We start from the raw sequence: 20620 nt of genomic DNA, 5'->3' as shown, positions 1-20620 counted from the left end.
TGTCCAGTACTGAAAGAGTTTATAATTAAAAAATAACATAAAAAGCTAAATATGTACATATCTAATTTCAATTATACTAATCAATATCACAATTATGGAATATAACAGATGCATGTAGTCTTATCTAAAATTTCAGTCGTTCGAATAATACTGTGTACATAATTATCTACACTGAGTAAAGGAGAAACTTTTTATGATGAAGGCCTGAGATTTGTACTATATCAAATCTTCGTATCATCACTGTTTCCCACCTTGTCAACTTAGGCGTTGATATCGATATTCGGTTCATACCTGAAAAAAAAAAAGTAAATTAAAGGAATCCAGATTTTATTGTGAGTATATTGTGTTCAAAGTAGAACATAGGTAATTAGGGAAAAAAAGTATAATTAGGACCACATTATTCTTTTCACTTTTGAGTTGCTGTTGGAGTTTTTCTGGTTTTATTTATTATCATACGTTATATGACTCTATTGAAGAGGAAATATATTTATACATTTTACCCCTAACAGAATTATCTGTAATAACTTATAATACAGCTTTACTAGCTTTTATTCTGAAAAAAACTTGATGAATGTTTCATCCATTACCTGAAGACTTCATCAGCAGCACCATAGGAGTTTTTTCCAGAATTTTCTCCTAGCCTTCTTCTGATTCCGCAACGCTATGGTGATAGCTAAATCGAAGGCTTCTTTCACGAACATCCCTGTTCTTGCCGAAGTCTCTATGTATGGAGCATTCAACAATTCCGCTAAATTGATAGCCTCCCCACTGGAAATAGGCCTCTGTCCGTCAGATCTGAGCCTTTTGATCACTTCTGGGTTTTTGCTAAGATCCGACTTAGTGCCGACTAAAACTATAGCACCATCGCGTTTTGAAAGTTCGTTCGCCCATCTAGTAGAGGCTGATACGAAGGTTGAAGGGTCCACTGTCGAAAAGCAAAGAAGAAATATGTCTGAGTCTGGGTAACAAAGGCTTCTGAGAGGATCCAGCTCATCCTGAAACAATAAAAGATCTGGAAATATTCATATGCAGTTCGAAAGGCCTGCGAGATATCCAGAAACGACCTCGATGGTTTGAAGAGCAGATACGTTTGATGAGCGAACAGTTAAACGATATATTATCAAGCAGTATACCTAATTGATTTGAGATTGTCGAAAATATCGATCTTAACCATATAATTTTTGCGCAATATCATATATAATAAAATAATCGATACCTATGATGAATTTTTGGCGAATAAACAAAGGTAATCTATATAGCATCTACGCGATTATCATTTATATCGATTGAACAAATAATTGCAACAAGGTATGGAGCCACTGCCAAGGATCCTGAATAATTTTGCAATAGCAATAAAATAAAGATGGAATTAAATTCGGTTGTGAAACTGGATATGATGTAATCTCCTTATTGATTTTTTTTATTTCTTATCAAGTGAAGGAAATAATTTAAGTACTACTATTTCAAAGTCAGCAGAGTCTTAAATGTGGTTTTAACAATGGGATGAAACTAGAAATTTTGGAAAATTTATATATGAAGTTTCTGAGAAAAATATCAAAAATTGCTTTTCAGGTACCAGTGTACCACTAAATACCCAAACAAGGGGGCTGTCCAAAAAAGTTATATGAGACCCACTCTTAGTTTTCGGGACAGTAGCTTACATCACACAATATATGTTCCTCATTCTTGGTAAATATGCGAAAATAAGTTTTTATTTGTTCATAAATAACGTTGTTTACATGCACCCAATAAAAACTCATTGTCTTCCCTCGACCAATATAGTTAATTTCAATAATTATCGATGAAAAATTGATAATGACTCATCGTCAAGGTCCATATCTTCCGTGCCATTCAAAACACATCTGAATTTCAAATGAGAAAATTTGAATTCAATATCGAAATATATTTTCGAATGATATTGAATGCCCGATAAAGTTTCCCGTAGGAATTTTACTTCCAACTGAAGGCTGCCTAATTTCAACTCATTTATTCCGCTAAAGACTACATAATCTTATTTTGAAACACGATTCGAATGTGTATAATGAAGATCCTTAGGTGATGGGATGACCTGCTGTTACTTCCAAAGCTTTGAAAACCGGATTCATAATGAGTAACTTGAGTTATCATAAAACACCTGCCTGAACTTCTCGAACTGGATATTCCTGGCTATATCCTATGATGAAAAGCTTTCTACAACACAATATTCAATGTTTTTTTTTAATGGGAATCATTTACGAGCGTTCAAAAAAATTCGTCATCAAGAAGGCTGTTTTTTACTGTATAAAATGCTGTCAAATTTCAAAGCTCACTCCACGACAATTTCTTCAAGGTTCGTTAATTCGAAAGAAAAGATTCTTATTATCAGTTTTATTGGAAGTACCTATAATTTCATGTCTTTTGTACATTTGGACGATGGAAACCTCTCGAAGGCTTTCCCAGCAATATTCGATGCAAAGAAGCAACCTCCAACCGAAGATTATCAGCCTGAGTGATTCGTTCCCATTTTGCGAAAATTTATGGACCGTTTCACTTCTTGATCTGACTTATTTGTGGTCGGGATGAATCACTGGTGAGAGGTTGAATTGTACGATTACTCACACCAACTAATTATGCAGTGGACAGAGTCAAAAATAGAAATAAACACCTTCCTTTGTTGGTCTCCTCTTTGGAATAAGATTTGTTACTCAAATTCTATTCTCATTTGAAAGAGACAGATGCTCGTCGTAGTTTTTAAATTGTTTTGCAGTGAAAGTAGCCTCTAAATTAGAGCTGTTCACCTTCTTCACAAACGACGTTTCATTAATGAATATTTATATTAGAGAACAAAAAACTTGACTTAACATCCAAAAAATCTCAAGGTGAGCCTTGATTTTTGTGACTTCCCAGAGAAATCTTTAGAAAGCATTCAAAAAAGTGGCTGAGAAACTGGACCATAAATGTTTGAAAATACGACAGTGTTCTTCTGAAAACGCTTGGGTTGAAAGCATTAGACCAGGATTAGGTTATTTTCAAACCATACCGACTTTTAAATATCCTCTCTATTATAGACACCTGCAATATTCGCTAAACTAGACGCCCAATCAAATTTGGCAGATGGCAAATGGCCACGTTTCTGATTTCGGCATAATCACGTACCAAGTTTCAACTAGAAACCAGATACATATCTGGTTTCGAACCTACCTGGCCAGCTGTATCACAGAGTTCCATGGCTATCGGTTTGCCATCCACCTGTACTTCCACTGCAACAAACAAAGGGATGTTAGTCATATCATTTTTGCTCGTATTTGGTTTACATTGAGAGCGCCTCAATGGTTTTGTATAGCGATTCAGGGGAAATGATGGTTTTGTGATGTTCTTCATCAATACGTAAATAGGAATTTTATTTTGGATATGTGAAATTGAGCAATCTTATCTCTCCTTATAATCCAAACCAGAATTTGCACTATGGATTTCAGCTAGGACTTCCAAATGAACATATAAATTCACCCTTCAGTCCACTTGAGGGGTCCTCAACACCACTTTAAAGACAAGTGCTCTCCAAATTTAAATATTCAGCATTTTGTCGAGTGCATTGCACCTCAAATATGCCCATAAATTATTTCAGGGAAATGAGTATTCTAATTCGAATGACAAACAACAGGGGAAAATTCATCCGTGACCATTTTTATTATTTCCCTATCAATTTTGGAAGAATCATTGAAAATTAAGCTCAAAACTATTACTTGAAGCTATAAACGTTCATGTAAAAAGTCCACAAGAACTACAGATTTAATCATGGAAATTCTGACAATTAATTTCAAAATTCCGTCAACTTCCCAGGATTCCTTCTAATACTAGCATTGTATCTTTACTGCTGGTTATTATTTTCAGTTGAAAACACGTGTGAAGGAATCATTTTGGTGATTTATAGTTTCCATGAATGAAACCAGGTGCTCTTAAGCTTCCATACACTTATATCAATCTTAAGGATCCACTTTTTCTTCATTTCTTTGTGCACGAGTGTAACATAGGGCAGGTAAATCAGGAGCTATAGAAATCACAACATCTGTCGTTACCTCTTTCGAGCTAAAATCTTGCAAGGACCTGTATAAATAGGATCGGAACTGAAAATAGGCCTCGAACAAGGACTTAATCCAAATTCGGGTGATTCATTGAAAGCTCGATATTTTTTAAGGGAGATTCTGCTTTTTGTAATCTTTTCAAAATGTTTTCTGGCCAAAATGCTGTTTCGTGATTGAATGATGTACTATCAAAGTTTAAGAGTAGAAAAATATTTCGATCTTATCATAGTTTTGAACAGAGGTTCATATTTCTTCTTGAAACCTTTATGAATTGTTCAAAAACAGTTTCAAATTCTTCCTTAAAGGCAAGAATTCGTTACTATACGAAAAATCGTTTAGAACTCCTAAGGTACCTCGAATAATTTTTTAAATTAACTATAAATTCAACTTGAGGCATCTCCTTGGAGGTTTCAATAGGTTTTATTAGATCAAGGTCTCAGCCCATACATTATTATTATAGCTAACTGTGGTGGGGAAATTATTATGGGTAGGTATACTTATATTATGACGAAATGACGTATGGATAATAAGGTATTCTGATTATACAGTGATTGAACAAGATATAATAAGAGGTTTGGGATTGTACTGAGATTTTTTCAATTAAAATTTAAAAATAGTACTGCATCACAAGTTCCACTTGATCTTTCTCTTTTTTTGTTGTTGAAAAGAATGACTTTTATATTGATCTTTACAGGGTGATTGTTTATTAATGCCCTGTCCAACCTTCAACTATTTTGCTCCACTGATTTATAACCAACCGTCCTTCACAATCTAACAATTTCAATAAAAAATCACTTGGTTTTTTCTAACTGCTCAGAATTTCTATATTGCTCAGATATTTTCAAAATGATGGAGCAATATGTTCGTTCACATTTTTTATACTCAGATTCGAACCCAAATCTGACATTTTCCATTCTCAAACTCCGACAGAACTTCAAGGAAGGATATACGTAATCTGTTAGGAGTTGATCTGAGTAGTTTTGGCATTTGAGGTCGAAGGAATATTAGTTGTTAATCTTGAAACTGTCGCTTCCCATATTTGGTTAACAAACTTGAGAAGGAAGACCGATCCCAAATAAGCCAGCTAAATATATAATTAATCTCATTTCGAATCTTTGATAGAAGTGTTTTTTTTTCATTATTTGGTTTGATGGAGGTCATTGTTACGATAGACTGCTCGATAAATGACCTGATTCATGTGACGGACAACGATTTCAAGCTGTTCTTAGAATGGCATGAAGTGTTAATGGATATCTGAATTGAAAGCTCATTATTCGAATGATTGATTAATTTTTTCAGACGTAGTTAAGATTATATGACGAATACACATCATACTTTCGATTTCACTGGAATCGTTTGCTTAGTTTCTTAATCTGAAAATGCTATTGGGTTATTACTTTTTTGTTGAATAAATTATGTACCTGTGTGGTCTTCCTATTATATGTTCGACAAATTGAAAAACAGAATCAATATACTGATTGATTCTTTACAAGTGAAGGATATAGGAGAGTCAATAATACAAAAAAATCTCGAGGAAGGCATAGATTTTTGTCTTCTGATTACCCAAGAAGTATGCAGTATGTCAGATTTATTGAAACTCAAGTTTTGTGCTGTGAATAAGGAATTAAGTTGCGTAGTGTATTTCATAAGGTAGCGAGTTTATTAACCTATTAATTAGTGAAGTAGACGGGCAGTCTGACCTTTAAGGAATTGAAGAAATTAGTGTTAATAATATCAATCATTTCGCTGCCACTAAGATGGCCTTTATAGAACGGGACTTAAGGTAGATGAAATACGTTTGGATTTATTGAGGTGTTGAGAGCCATTAAGTCGAATATGCCACCTTCAGTCCATGAATAAAGATGAAATATTCCACCTTGAATTATCATCGATCGTAATGTATCAGAACTGGGATTTGAAGAGAAAGCCGATAAAGCAAGTGACAAAGACAAGTTTATCGTTTTTGGTTAATTAATGTATCAAACTTTTCTTCAAATTATTATTTCCTGGACTGAGAATGGGATAGGTAGAGTTTGAATGAACTCTATTCAAAATTCAACATCGCTACCTTCCTAATATAGAAGCTACAAAGGCATGATACCTTCTTATGAGGTAGATCTTGCATGATATCCAAAAAAAGAACTCATTATTATTTCATAAGCACCTCAGTTCACCGTAACCGATCTCTATGAGTCATCGCTCATCCTAGTTCGCCCTCATCTCATCAATTCTATCAGGTAGGCCGAATATGGACCCCCATCAAAAACGCCGACGCATTGGCGTGGTTATTTGGGGTACATCGGGGGGCGAAATCAGCAGTGTCAGTTAGTACAGCCCAAAATTAATCTGACCGTACACGCTAAGCTGTGTGTACAGAAAGGGAAGAAAAGTAATTTAGCTAGTTTCCCTTCAGTCGTTCCGGTTCAAGAAGTTCACACAGAGACAATGTGTAGATTAAAAAAAAGAAAAGAATACCTAGTCTGCCCGCAGATTTTTGAAAAATACTGATGATGAATCGATGAAATTATGTTCAAACAGTGGCATATGACATTGATCCCCCTAGCTCATGGCTTAAAACTACGACTACTAAGATTAGAAATGAAGTAGAACAAATACACTTCTCAACATTTCTTGACTTTTTCTCAAGACAAGACAAGAAGTTTATCATTAAGACATGAATTCTTGTCTTGTTGACCCCTAGATGTGCTGTGGTCCTATGAAATTGATAAATTGAAGTAGGCTGCGGATAGTAGCATAGGAAACCATGTGATATTGGTTGCTAAACCTCTCCCAGCTTCTCAAACATAAGGTATAAAATACAACCCGCAAAAAAATTAACGCACATTATGGAAATCTCAAATTTATTCTACAACTGAAGGTGTTCTCAATGATAATTATTTTTATCAATATTATGCATGCGCGTTGTCTTCACAGATGAGTCTAGATTCTGCCTCTACCATTGTGATCGACGTTCCCTTGTATACAGACGTCCACATGAAAGATATGCTCAGTGCAATTTCCTGAATACTACTGGTTTCGGGGGAGGATCGATTATGGTATGGAGTGAAATATCTTTGACTGCTCACACAGACCTAGTGGTCGTTGATAATGGAGCTATGAATGCTGATAAGTATATAAGGAACATTCTTGAAGAGCATGTAGTGCCATTTGCCTTATACACTGGTGAAAATTTCATTTTTATGGACGATAATGCCAGACCCCATCGTGCGCGCATCGTTCAGAAGTACCTTGAAGAGGTTGAAGTCTCTCGAATGGAATGGCCAGCAAGAAGTCCAGATCTCAATCCGATTGAGCAGGTTTGGGACAACCTCAATAGAAGGCTGAGAAGTTCAGAAAATCATCCAGCTACTCCTAATGACTTAAGGAATCCAACTCGGAGAAATCTGGGAAGGATTAGATCGGAACATTTCAAAATCACTTATTTTGAGTATGAACCGTAGTTGCCGTGCTGTGATTAACGCAAGGGATGAAAATACCAAGTATTAAATCACTTATCAGCATTTCAGTATTTTGAAAATTGTTCATTTCTCCTCTTTCAAATAAGATTCGGTGAAATCCTGAATTTTTCATCCATTCAATGTGTCTTGTTTCGTTCAAAACCTTCCCAATAGAACATAAAAATAAGTTATAAAGTCAATGTAGAGTTAACTTTCATTAAAATTGAGATTTTCAGAATGTGCGTTAATTTTTTTGCGCAGTGTAGTTTATAACTCAGTAGGAATTTTTACGTTTTTTTCATTTGATGGCATACAACTTCTTCAGATACAGAATTTAGGAAATGGAAATTGCAAAGGCGTTGAACCGTACAAAACAACATTATTCCAAGCCTGGCCACCAATTGCTTAATATGCTAATTATATCATGAAAATGTCAAAAGGAAGTTGTGTGAATCACTAAGAATACATAATGGAAATTAAACACAATTTGTGGAAACTTGCTTAAAACTTGATAAATCAGAAGATCATGAAAAAAACCTTGTTCATTTCACGCATAGGTTGTTTTTTTGAGAGTCTCTCTTTTGACTAACCTAAACTGACTGTGAAACTGCTTATTATGGCAACCCTTTATCGCACATGGGTGCTATTGGGCAGCAATTTTGGAACATTCATTGTTCCTTCTTTGCTGATTTAGGAAAAAACGTGTACAGAAGCAGATGTTGCCAGTTTTCTCTCAAAGTATGAGGGAAATGAGGTAAATTAACGTTGTATCGGCGGGTTAAAGGCCTCTTCTTGAAACTGCAGCTAGTAAGCTCGGCCGAGCTAGCGTCTGACGGTACAGTAACCCGCTATAAAGTACCCATGTATATGGTAGGAAATAAAAACACAAGAAGCGGAGATGTAAAGTTCAACTTTCTTTGTTCAATGATCGCGTTCGAATTGCCCGTGGCTGACCGGCGAAGAGAATGGAGGAACCGGCTGGCTAGCTGTCGGTTGCCACTAACACGAAGAGTATCTACGCTCACTTCTTCCATACCTGTAGCTTGTATTGAATGGCCTTTGACAATCATTTCGCTACCTGCATCCCCGACATCGGTAATATTTTTTGTTGATCTTCAACTTGTCGTTTGAGATACCGGTAGAGGTCCGATATGGGGGACTCTGGTGCAGGTAGGGGGTGAGAGGGTGTACTTTTGCACCTGGCGCTTGGTTTACTTCAGGCAGTTCGGGAACATTGTTTGTTTGGTCTCGAGTGGTGTTCCTTGAACGAATTTGTTCGCATCTAACTACACTGCGCAAAAAAATTAACGCACATTCTGAAAATCTAAATTTTAATGAAAGTTAACTCTACATTGACTTTATAACTTATTTTTTATGTTCTCTCGGGAAGGTTTTGAACGAAACAAGACACATTAAATGGAAGAAAAATAGGATTTTACCGAATCTTATGTGAAACGAGAGAAATGAACAATTTTCAAAATACTGAAATGCTGATAAGTGATTTAATACTTGGTATTTCCACCCCTTGCGTTAATTACATCTCGGCAACGACGGTTCATACTCAAAATGAGTGATCTTAAAATGTTCTGATCTAATCCGTCCCAGATTTCTCCGAGTTGGATTCCTAAGTCATTAAGAGTAGCTGGATGATTTTCTGAACTTCTCAGCCTTCTATTGAGGTTGTCCCAAACCTGCTCATTTGATTGAGATCTGGACTTCTTGCTGGCCATTCCATTCGAGAGACTTCAACCTCTTCAAGGTTCTCCTGAACGATGCGCGCACCATGGGAGTCTGGCATTATCGTCCATAAAAATGAAATTTTCACCAATGTATGGGGCAAATGGCACTACATGCTCTTCAAGAATGTTACTTATATACTTATCAGCATTCATAGCTCCATTATCAACGACCACTAGGTCTGTGCGAGCAGTCAAAGATATTAGACCCCATACCAAAATCGATCCTCCCCCGAAACCAGTAGTATTCAGGAAATTGCACTGAGCATATCTTTCATGTGGACGTCGTATACAAGGGAACGTCGATCAAAATGGTAGAGGCAGAATCTAGACTCATCTGTGAAGAGAACTCTTTCCCAATCGGCCTCTTTCCAATGGATATGCTCTCTCGTAAAATCCAAACGCACCCTTCGATGGGCTGGGGTAAGAGCTGGGCCACTTGCCGCGACACGAGGCCTTAAATCATATTCTCTGAGGCGATTTCTTATTGTCTGAGCACCTCATGTTTTTGCTCAAGCTGAATTTGAAGGAGGCGAGCGGTTGCAAACCGTTGTCTCAACGAAGAAACTCTCAAGTAACATGCTTGAATGGCAGTTGTTACCCGTGGTGTACCCTGTCCTGGTCTTCGGACATTCATACCTGTCTCCCTGAATCGCTGCAACATTTTGGACACACTTGTATGGGAAACTCCAAACCTTTCTGCAATTCTTGTGTATGTCCACCCTTCTTCTCGCAAAACTACCGCTTGGGCACATTCCTCTTGGGTCACATTGCGTGTTTCGCGTTGCATAACGATCGTGTGTAGAAAATCAAACGAAAGAAAAACTATTGATCACTAGAATTGATCGAGAACAACTGATTTTAGAATGGAGCCAATACATTCAAAATATGATAATATAATCTTTTTTTATTACTGCTGGGAAAAAACATCTGTATTGAAGAAAACCGTTGACAGTGGATAACATATGCATGCATAATTCTGATAAAAATAATTATCATTGAGAACACCTTCAGTTGTAGAATAAATTTGAGATTTCCATAATGTGCGTTAATTTTTTTGCGCAGTGTATTTACGAGCACTGACTTGGTTAGCAATAATATACAGTGTGTTTCTTCATCAAGAATATGGAGAGCCTATTCATAAAATCCCCAATAACTAATAACGAAATAAAACCTGCTGTAGATTTATCTAAATATCAGTTATGATGTTTCTTATCTGGATCGAGATCAATCACTGAGACAAGGCCAATGCACCATCCCCGACCTTACGAAAATAACACTGGCTGCTGTTTGAAAACTCAATCAGGTGCCAATTGAAGGTAAGCTCAATCTCGTTTCCTCAACTCACAATTATTAGCAGTTCCAGACGTGTTTCCATCGGTGTTTAACTATTCTAAATGAGTCATGACATGACTTAGAGACCAAACAATAGATATCGAAGCTGAATCGATTGTTTTACTCGGAATTATATTCGCAGGCACGATTATGATGAGCACCAATGATCGATACATTGATAACGGAAACGCAATTTTAATTATTGACGAACAGATGGGTCGATATACCATTTTTCGCTATGTAGTGACATTGAGGATTAAAATAGGATACGTCGTTTCCTGTGTCCTTTTAAGACGGATTGTGGTGCTCAGGTAATGAAACTTTTCCCTATGAGGATGAAGATATGGGGGGATATTGTTGATTTTCAATAATCAAGCTGCAAGAATCGACAAGTTGGAACAAGTAGAGGTGGATAGCACGTGATATAATGTTTTTATCTCAAGGATTCGAGATTCGTTTAAAAATTGTTGACAATCAAAAATGATTTGCTTTTTGATGTACCTGATTTGAGTACAAACTAATGCCGAATCGAAAAAGTGAAGATTATGCTTGTTGGAATCAATGACCTTCAAATCAAAATCGATTTGGTGCCGTAGCACTGACTTCCTCGTGATTTTGTGATCAAATCACACGTTTGGTTTTGCAGATTTCTCAATTGGATTTTACGGTATCGAAAATTGAAATGATCTCTCACTTAGTTGCTTGAAATTCATTAAGATTCAACTATATTTTCGATAATTCATTCGAAGTTTGCTAACAACTCCTATGGGGAATCCAAAACCTCTTTAGTATTTATTGTAAGTTGAACATAATATAATATAATCATGATTCGATCGTTATAGGTGCAAATCTCAGTATCACGAATTCTTGTCTGCTCTTGAGATTCAATCGAAACAGTTAACAACAGGTGACTTTCCTAATAGCTAGCAGTAATGACCATAATTTATACGTGCAATTGGACTTCAACATCAAGAACTGCATGTGGTCTGTGAATGTATCGAGAATCATCCTTCTATGTTGGCACTTTAGCGTTTTCTACTGAGAAAACTGGTTTGGAATGAAGAAAAACTATGGATCTATTGAGAAACGACCGGAAGTCGGATACAAATTAACATCGAATCAGATAAATTGGTCACGATAAGGCACAGAGTTTAATAGATCCTGATCGATCTATATCGACCAGGATTTTATTGAAATCTTGGCGAATTGGTTGTTGGGAGCGCTTTTTTAATAATTCGTAGCACGTTGTCACTGGGGTTTTATAGACCCCCTCACGTAGGCATGTGGTTAAAAGAAGAACAAAGAAAACGACTTCCGTTCCACCTGTGAAGCAGGCTTAATCGCATTGTGCAAACCAACCGCCAAAGTTATGATCTTATTGCGTTAACCCAATATAACTTTCTATTTAGGTGAATGCCAATTCTTTTTTTAATGACCGTTATTTGGCTCGTGGTAGACTGAGCGACGGCTTATTGACGAGGATTACAGAATACTTTCATTTTACTCAATTTCTAGCGCATAATAAAACGTGAGTTTATCCGGACTCGGTCGAGGACTTGGCATATTATAGATAATGATATTCAGTTATTCATTAGTTCGAGATTGTTCACATTAGGCAATGACCTTTCTGTGGACTCTTCTATTGAAGAAAGTGTTATAAAAGATATATGGGAAAAATTGTTTTGTGATAAGAGAGGTCTTCCTTGAGTCGTTATATTGTGTGCATTTATGATTAATGATCATTATCGGTGCATACTGTTTATGGTTTGTTTGTCGAGTTCAAGTAGGAAGACTGAATCGAATAGAATTGATAATTAAAAAACTATTTTATGAACTATGGGTGCTATTATATCAAATCGATTCGATTAGTCCAAAACTACCAGTTTTCTACACTGAAAGCCGTTAAGATCTGAAAAATAAAAGTGAATTATCATTTATTTTTATAAAAACTGAAAACCGCATTGCTTTTGATCGATGCAGTGATTTTCTGGCTGGATTATTAGATTCCTAATTCAGGGTGTGAAAGAATGGTTGCGAAAAATGAGGTGATTCTTTTTCAGGAAATAGTGTGGCTCTTGAACAACCCCTATTCAGATACAGCCCCCTTTAGATGACAATTCTGGTGGTATTCCCCTCTGTAATGTCAGCATAGCGTACAAGGTACAATAAAGTTCGACGATAATTCTAACCTATACAACTCACTCTACGTACCTGTTGATAAATTATTTTTTTTCCCAAAAACCGTCACTTTTAGCAAGAAATTACAGAGACCCTATCGATAAAAATGAATCCAGCTATCAAAAATTGATTTTTTAATTGTTTAATATAAATGAGGAATAACGATTCTTGCGAAACAAATTTTAAATTCCCCCATAGAATGCTCAGTTTCATATCACTCCTGGTTTTTAAGAATAAAATCAAAAATTGACTTTCAGATGCCATATTTAGGGAGCGTAACTAAACTCAATTTTTTTTTTATGAAAGACCCATGTAAGTATTCATTTACACTCCATATGTACAGATATATTGACTAGGGCTTGCCAATACACATTTTCATTTGTAGGCAGTGGACATTTTTGAAGTGATAAAATACCTATGACATAAAATGATATTAGGCTCAGTTTTGTTATTCGCAAAATAAGCGAGATAGTAACGTTGCATCGTTATACACTTTGAAAGGATGATCCTTGAGTTATTCAAATAATTTCTTATCTATCCAGATTAGCGAACAGAACAAATAATTTTTTGCGATAGTAGAAATTTTTCATCAAACAAGTTCAGACATAGTCATGTTTGCATTGTATTTTTCAGGCCAAAAGTCAAATTATGATTTTCGCATTTCCTGTATGCGTTACAAGTGGTTTCAATCATTTATCTGAAACACAACTTTCATAGGAAACGTCCCAAAACGAAAAGTTCTGAAATTTTGAGACTGTTCCAAAAGTTCCTATACGAAAACCTCCACTTTGAAATCAACAAATTGAGTCCTTCACTGGATTACCAAAAGATACGAATGTGCTCACTTAGAGACGTCCGCATTGATGCGAGACATTGAAAGATGCACCCTTCTAAGTTTCCTTTGTGCAGATTTTCGGATTTCCCAGATAAATAGCACATTTTACTCCTGGACCAAAACATCCGCGTAGAGCTACGCGCAAAATGCATCTTCCCCATTGTGTGCGAGCTTCTGATAAATCCACAAAGACGCCAAACCGTAATCACTATACAGGGAGGCTTCTACGTGATATAATAATGTAAACAAAGGGAAATTCAATTCAAACTGTTTTCCCGCAAGTTGCAGGCTTCGCGGATTTCAGAATAGAAGGGAGGCTGCTATATTTATATCCTCGATCTACTTATGATGGCGCAAAGTTCAACAATGGGGAAGATTTTGGGTGGATTTCCCACGAAGTGAACAGAGGGCATTATTTTGATACATGTTTTTGATGGGGAGGTGTTACATTGATGGAATATTGTTTCAAACCGTATGTGGAGTTGATCTATCAATATTACCACGTTTTTTCGAACTCATCGTCTGTATACTGGTGCTTTCTTACATTCGGTTGACATACATCAAAATACCTACACTAATACAGTGTGTCTCGTTGGAAAGAGATGAAGGACTGTTTCTGTTGATTCATAAAAGAGGGATCATGTTGTAGGTATGATGAAATCAAAATTACAAAAATGAACGAACATGTTATTGCTCTTTTTTGCATATTTCATCAATTTCTACCCAACGAAAAAGTTATGTTTTCGAAAACATTTGAACAGGGTTAAATCGAATATTTATTCAATGATTTCATCCACAGTTTGCAGTACTCAAAGAGCAGTTGATTAAATGATGAAATGTTACAGAATTCAAGAGGTACTTACTACTTAAAAATCAACTGTAGACAATTTCAACATCTTATTGTGTAAAATTCGTTGAAATTCACCCATCACTGCCAATTTAATATTTGTTTTTCGTATTTTTGAGAAAATTTCAATCTTCCATAACCATTTCAAGGCTACTTGCAACAATGAATATTGATTCACTGATTTTCAATTTCACAGTGTAAAAAATTAAGCTGGATGGCCAACTTTATTTCGAAAGATATTGAAAATCTTTGCAGTTCAACTCGAAAGAAATCTCTGTAAACGAGCAAAACATTTCAGGCAAGGTAGTAAGGTAGAAATTATGGGGTTTATACTTCTTACACAAATAGACCACCCATTACACGCAAGGTTTCATTTGAAGTACTTAAATGCTTTTATGAACCATGTCAAATACCTTTCCATTGTGCCTGGAATACTTCCTTTGACTCCGAATGGCAACAGAAATACCTAGAATATTTTACCACTTCTCTCAGTGAAGAGCTGTCGATTTTTGAAATAATAATTGTAGTACGTATTTTAGTTTATTTTTATCATTTTGCTGTCAAATTTTTTTCCACTTCAATATCTTTCCACATAATAATTCAGGGTCTTTATGATGATGACTCCAACATCATAGTGGACGTCTAATATTCTAATTTCAAAGATTATAGTACCTAATTTGGTTGTTTTGCAAACAATATTGAATGAGAATTGAGAATAGAGATAAGAGTTCAGTTCTTCTCTAATTTATTCAACGATTTCAACTATTATAATAGTTATTAATATTTTTTATTGATAAATACAAAATTCAATCAATAAACGACCGTTACTGTAATCATCAATGAAATCTGAGAATGTTGGATGCACCTACATCTCAATATATCCTCTAAAATTCAATATTGACTCATAACAAGCATCAAACTATGGTTTGAGTCCTGTTAGATGGATGAACAACATGCTCATCACCTCTCTATAATATTTATTTTAATTACAGAGTGCTCCACCTTACAATTTGCAAATGGTCAGTGCACAAAAACGATTTTTTCAAATATCCGGTATCTTCTACATTTTAAATTGCCAGCTCTGGTCATAGACCTTTTTTAACAGTTACACGGTGAATGATCGTTCACCCAGAACTTTTCAATTTCCATAAAGCATCGGCGAATTGAATTCGCATCAGGTCTCTGAACTGAACCTGAGGTTAATGATATTTTTTGATTTCATACCAGGCTGACGAATCGGTTTATTGTGAAAATGAAGAAAATAAGATCGTATATAAATGGTTCTTCGAATCATAATCGAAGCCATAAATATGGAGAAAAAGCAATTCAATTTGTTTTAATTAATTTGATCCCAACTGCGAAGAGATTATTTCTGCTACCCAGGACACTTCGGTTGAGTCCTCTCAGATAAAGAATATACCATAAGTATATAAACTCTCTGTGTCTGTTCAGTTGTTGTGGAATCATTATGTTTTTTCGTGCTTATTTTCATAGGTTCACGATATTAAAAGATCAGTGCAACAAAGGGTATACAAAACCATTTTTTTAGTTGATATTGTCCAGGGTTACATAATAATAGAAGACGTGAATACAATAATTATGTTCGCTCATGTCATATAAATGTATTTCCTGATAATCGTCTGTGAAACATCAAATTAACACCTCACGTAGAATTCCATGAAATGCAATGGTAGTTTCTGCAAATATATCCACACAAAGAGACAGGCGTCAGGCATCCATTTCTGAGAAATATGCCATTATATCCGCAGAGGCAATTTCTATCCCATTATCGCTTATACATCGACCAAGGTTCGTTTTTTATAGAATCCCATGGATAGTTGTTCTTTAGTCGGCAACTCTACAATCAATTATACCTGTAACTTTTTTAGAAATATGTATGAAGCTTCTTATAGTGGAAGTTTATCCTCTATATTTTCAAAGTAGATGAATGTTTTCTGCTTTCATTTTTATCTGGGACTTTCAATTCAATAAGACAATTATATCGATGTAGCTTCTTAATCTAGAGCAGAAACCATAAAACTGCTCTCAGATGAATCATTGGAGTTTACTGAAACTAGTGAATACACAAACTAGGTATCATAATGAGATTTGTCCCTGTCATAGCCCGTATCTTCCACATAAAAACTAGGAATTAGCGCAATAGGGATTTCCGAATTCATTATCTGAAGGTATTAAATCAGATCCTGCATTTTTATGAGGACTCCAAGTATTACGTTTCAGGAGATAAATTGGACGATGAGATGTGATCTAAGATAAGGTTTCCAGAATTGATGTCTGTAACTTGATTCCTAATGGTTTGTAGAACATCTTCTGCGCCATTAACTGGAAGGTTTTCGTTATTTTTCGACCTCTGTTTTGACGTCTCTGATATCGCTTTACCTTGTGTGTTGATCGAGTTGTTAAAAGGAACAATTTATTAGATGAAATATGGAAGGGAGTAAGATAGGAAGGAATGGAAGATGAGAAGGAGTTATGGACAGCTTCTTGAGTTTATTCGACGAAGAATGAAATGTAGGTACTAATCATATGTGATTTTAACATGAGATAACTTGACACTTTTTGGGAAATAATCATATTTTTCTGCAAAATAGCGTTGATTGTCAATGGATGCAAATCTATTTGACCTTTTCTAGGGACATAGCAACAATTCTAAGCCTGCTTCAGTTAGATACATTTATTACAACGACACTAGATTGATCTATCCTGATCTGAAGTGTCACTTCTTCAAGAATTCCTGCTGAATCACTATCGCGGCACGAGCTAAGTGATAATTCCATGTAAACCGTATTTGAACTTAAACCTTTCCATTTCACTCTTCCACAAAGCGAACTGCAATAACTTTGTTTTTACAATTTCTAATCTTGGACCATCGACTTCATTATTTCCTTTTTATCGCTCGAGCATCCCACTTGGATGTTTTACAATCATCTCCGGGCAGTTTAGACAGTGTGTTATTGCCTATCCATACATTTTTCTCCTTTGGGAGTATCAAACGAAGTCAACTTTCTCTTCTTGGGTCGAGGTAAAGACATTGAATCATCGTATCTTTCTTCGGGTTCCGACTGATGTTTAATAAACTACCTCCTTTCTAGTTGTATGTCAAATCGAACAGTTAAAGTCAGAATGGAAAGAGGCAGTTATATTTCTTACGATTTTGTGAATGATTGCGATAGTGAAGGTTGTACCATAGGTTCATTCATGGTTTGATTTGTGTGGAGATGATCTGAAAGTTGTTCTTGGTTCGTTGAACTTTCGCCTTGTTGAATTTTTCTTCGTCAGGGTAAAAAGATCAGGTTCATGATTTGTTAACTTCGGGACAGTTGTAGATGACCCCATTTTCTGAGAGAGAAGCAAATATGCGTTGTGGGCGTGTATTAATATGGATTGAGCTTTGTGCAAATTTTTAGGAAGGAGTCGAGTCTGTATGTCCTGTGGGATTTTTTTCTGTAGAACTGTGTATCTCTCTGTAATGGTATTTTTGTTGTTTATTTATAACTAATAAAATGGTAAGTTTTTCCAAAGTATAAGAGCACAACCCAGACGTTTTAGTATTGAAGTTCTTCAGGTGAGGTAGACATTGGATTCAATTAAAATGCAGACAACATCGAACATCACTTACTAATTAACTGCTATGGTAATGTATCCACTTGTTCGGTTATGGTTATCTCATTTGACTAAAAGATGTTACCTATCTCTGAATATTCAAGTAGTTGTTCGTATACAACAAATTACGTAAGTATCATTTGGTAGTTACCTTTATAAAATTATTGAAACCGCTTGATAACTATTTCACAAGAATCGAATCAAACTGGTTCGTATATTAAGCTGCATTCCAAAAGTGTAACAGTGGAAGTGAGTTCAGATTTTGACTATCATTGGGTCGAGGTATATTGATCACAATATATTTCACAACTGAATGCATCGGCTGGAACTTTTCAGAGCAGAAAATGTTGGATTTGTATTTGAGCAGACGAGGCGTGTATGAACACGGTTTGATCGACATCCGCAAGGTATACAGGGTGATGACAAATGTATGTTCACCAATGGAATCTCCAAAATATGCCAGATGTGAATTTTTTTTCTCGATAGAGAAAAGTTCTTGAATGTGATGTCTCTCAATTCTTGATATATCTTTTTTCCAGGCTTAGGTAGCATAGAATATCCGAAATATATGATATTTTGATATGGTTTATTATATCTTATTTCTTTTGTAACGAAAGTCTTAACGTCTTAAAATTGAATTGTTATTTAGTGGCTCCCTTTTATTGAAATGAATGAAAATTATAAAAATGTAGTAGGACTTATAAAGTAGGTAGGTCATTTGGATTTAAAAAAAGACTCTCTAATCCAAAAAAAAACATACTTGAGTATCGTGTTTCCTAGAGTTTTTCAAAGAAATTGAAGATGTACACCATAGTAGCTTCTGTGAAAGTGATTTAAAGTTGAAGAAGCAGCTATTGAACTGTAGCTTCTCTTCGAATGAGTTTGGAATTATCCAAAGCATAATAAATTTGTAGTTTTTTTCCATAAGATCAAAATCTTATATCAGTAAATCATTCACATTTTGGTTGCGGTAAAAATATAGGTACCTAATTATAACGAGATTTTAATTTTTGTTGTTTTCGAAATTAATAAATAAGCGTTGATAAAAATTGATAAATTGATATCTAGATAAGTTTATTACGATATGACTACTATTCTCACTTGAATGAACTTTCGCAAGCCTTTACAATGGTAGACCTCACAATAAAGAGAATGGTGAAGATGACTCCACATAGTTCAAACAATTCGCGTGAGAATAAAGAACAGTTTTCTGTGGGAATTTTTTGATTATCTAGCGCTTTCGAATCTAAATCGTCAAGAAGATCTATTAACCGTTTCATTATAGGAACTCTTCGAGAAATTTTCAAACTTACCGTTATATTTATCGTACGCTGTAGGAACATATTCGTATGGAAAACTGTGTGCACTATAAGAAGCAATCAAAGAGGTTTTCCCAACAGCATCATCCCCAACCAGAACGCACTTAATCTTATTCTTCTTCTTCATTTTTTCCTCTTTCTCATCCTTGCTCTTCTTGTTTCTTCCGCACGTGAAACTTATGGTTTTCTGCTGGTGCAGAAGGGGTTCCTTGTTGTAGCAGTGCAGGGTGACGTTACTTTGGGGGGGCATGTTGGGGTTGTGATAAGCGTAAGTTGAAGATCGCGGAAATTCTTGTGACAGACAGAGCGGCGCGTGTGACTTAAATCATGCTCCGACGAGGGTTTCGAACGAACTGGTAATCAGCAGAGAAGCGGATCGCACACTGGATTGGATTGGATGAGGAACAAATAACGGAACAACCTGCTACGAACAGAGATCTTGACGATCTTCGATCCAGGTGATTTCTTGTCGAAATGGGACTTTCAAAAGGCTCTATGTGCGAATATTTACTGAAGTCAGTAAAGAATGAGAGTTTTCCGGAAATTTTCTCAGTGGCAGAATGAAATCATTCATTGTTAATATCACGAACTGGATTAATTATTTTTTTTTAAGTGATAATATAGGTACGTACTTAAAAGAAAATGAGCTTCTCTCAATTGCGCCAATTTTTGAAAAGCTTCATGCCCAATTCTTTATTTAAGAACCTTCGTTGAACCGGTTTGGAGAATTAAAAACGATAGTATATTTTTCAAGGGCTATAGGTACTCACACGTATGCTATCGGATTAAGTATCGAACATATACAAAGCCATTTATTGCAGAAAACCCCCAAAATAATTACATTCTGCAAATTCTATTGGTTTTCGAAACTAGATGATAATATCCTGAGAATAAAAAAAAATTTTCTTGTAAAGTATAGGTACATGGCTTTTATGAATGCTTAATCAATTCTCTACTCAATTATACAGGGTGTAAATGAACAGTTGCCAAAAATTGGAGTGATTTTTTCTCAAAAATAGTGTGGATCTTTCATTTAGATTTTTTTTGAGTAGCCCTGTTTAAAAACAGCTCCCATAAGATGGCAATTTCGAAGTAATTCTCATTTTTTTTCTTAGAAACAAGAAAACTGATAGAAAGAAAATGAGCAAATAGGAAATAGTCTCCTAGATATAGGTCCCTTACTAAAAGTAATGGTTTTTAAGAATTTTTTTTATCTCCAGATAGATA

The 20620-nt window shown here is 35.5% G+C and overlaps 1 protein-coding gene across 1 annotated transcript; it reads right to left on the bottom strand.

Moving 5' to 3' along the window:
• Positions 1-2: 2 nt before the first annotated feature.
• On the bottom strand, positions 3-19783 carry LOC123314567 (cell division control protein 42 homolog). The gene is made up of 4 exons (XM_044899916.1): positions 19388-19783; positions 3181-3239; positions 588-995; positions 3-291 (listed from the first exon to the last, which is right to left on the bottom strand). Exons 1-3 carry the CDS (start codon positions 19641-19643, stop codon positions 600-602), a joined length of 711 nt encoding a protein of 236 aa, XP_044755851.1. The 5' UTR covers positions 19644-19783; the 3' UTR covers positions 3-291; positions 588-599.
• Between the last annotated feature and the right edge of the window lie 837 nt (positions 19784-20620).

The sequence above is a fragment of the Coccinella septempunctata genome, chromosome 5, assembly GCF_907165205.1.
Source record: "Coccinella septempunctata chromosome 5, icCocSept1.1, whole genome shotgun sequence".
NCBI lineage: Eukaryota > Metazoa > Arthropoda > Insecta > Coleoptera > Coccinellidae > Coccinella > Coccinella septempunctata.
This window is presented reverse-complemented; position numbering and strand designations above follow the sequence as displayed.

Bases quoted from the DNA above. Each gene is read 5' to 3' on its own strand.
- LOC123314567 (XM_044899916.1), bottom strand. From the start codon at position 19,643: ATGCCCCCCCAAAGTAACGTCACCCTGCACTGCTACAACAAGGAACCC. The intron at 3,240-19,387 runs GTAAGTTTGAAA...TGTTTGTTGCAG, and splicing joins AGCGTACGATAAATATAACG to TGGAAGTACAGGTGGATGGC. The intron at 996-3,180 runs GTAGGTTCGAAA...TTATTGTTTCAG, and splicing joins TCTGTGATACAGCTGGCCAG to GATGAGCTGGATCCTCTCAG.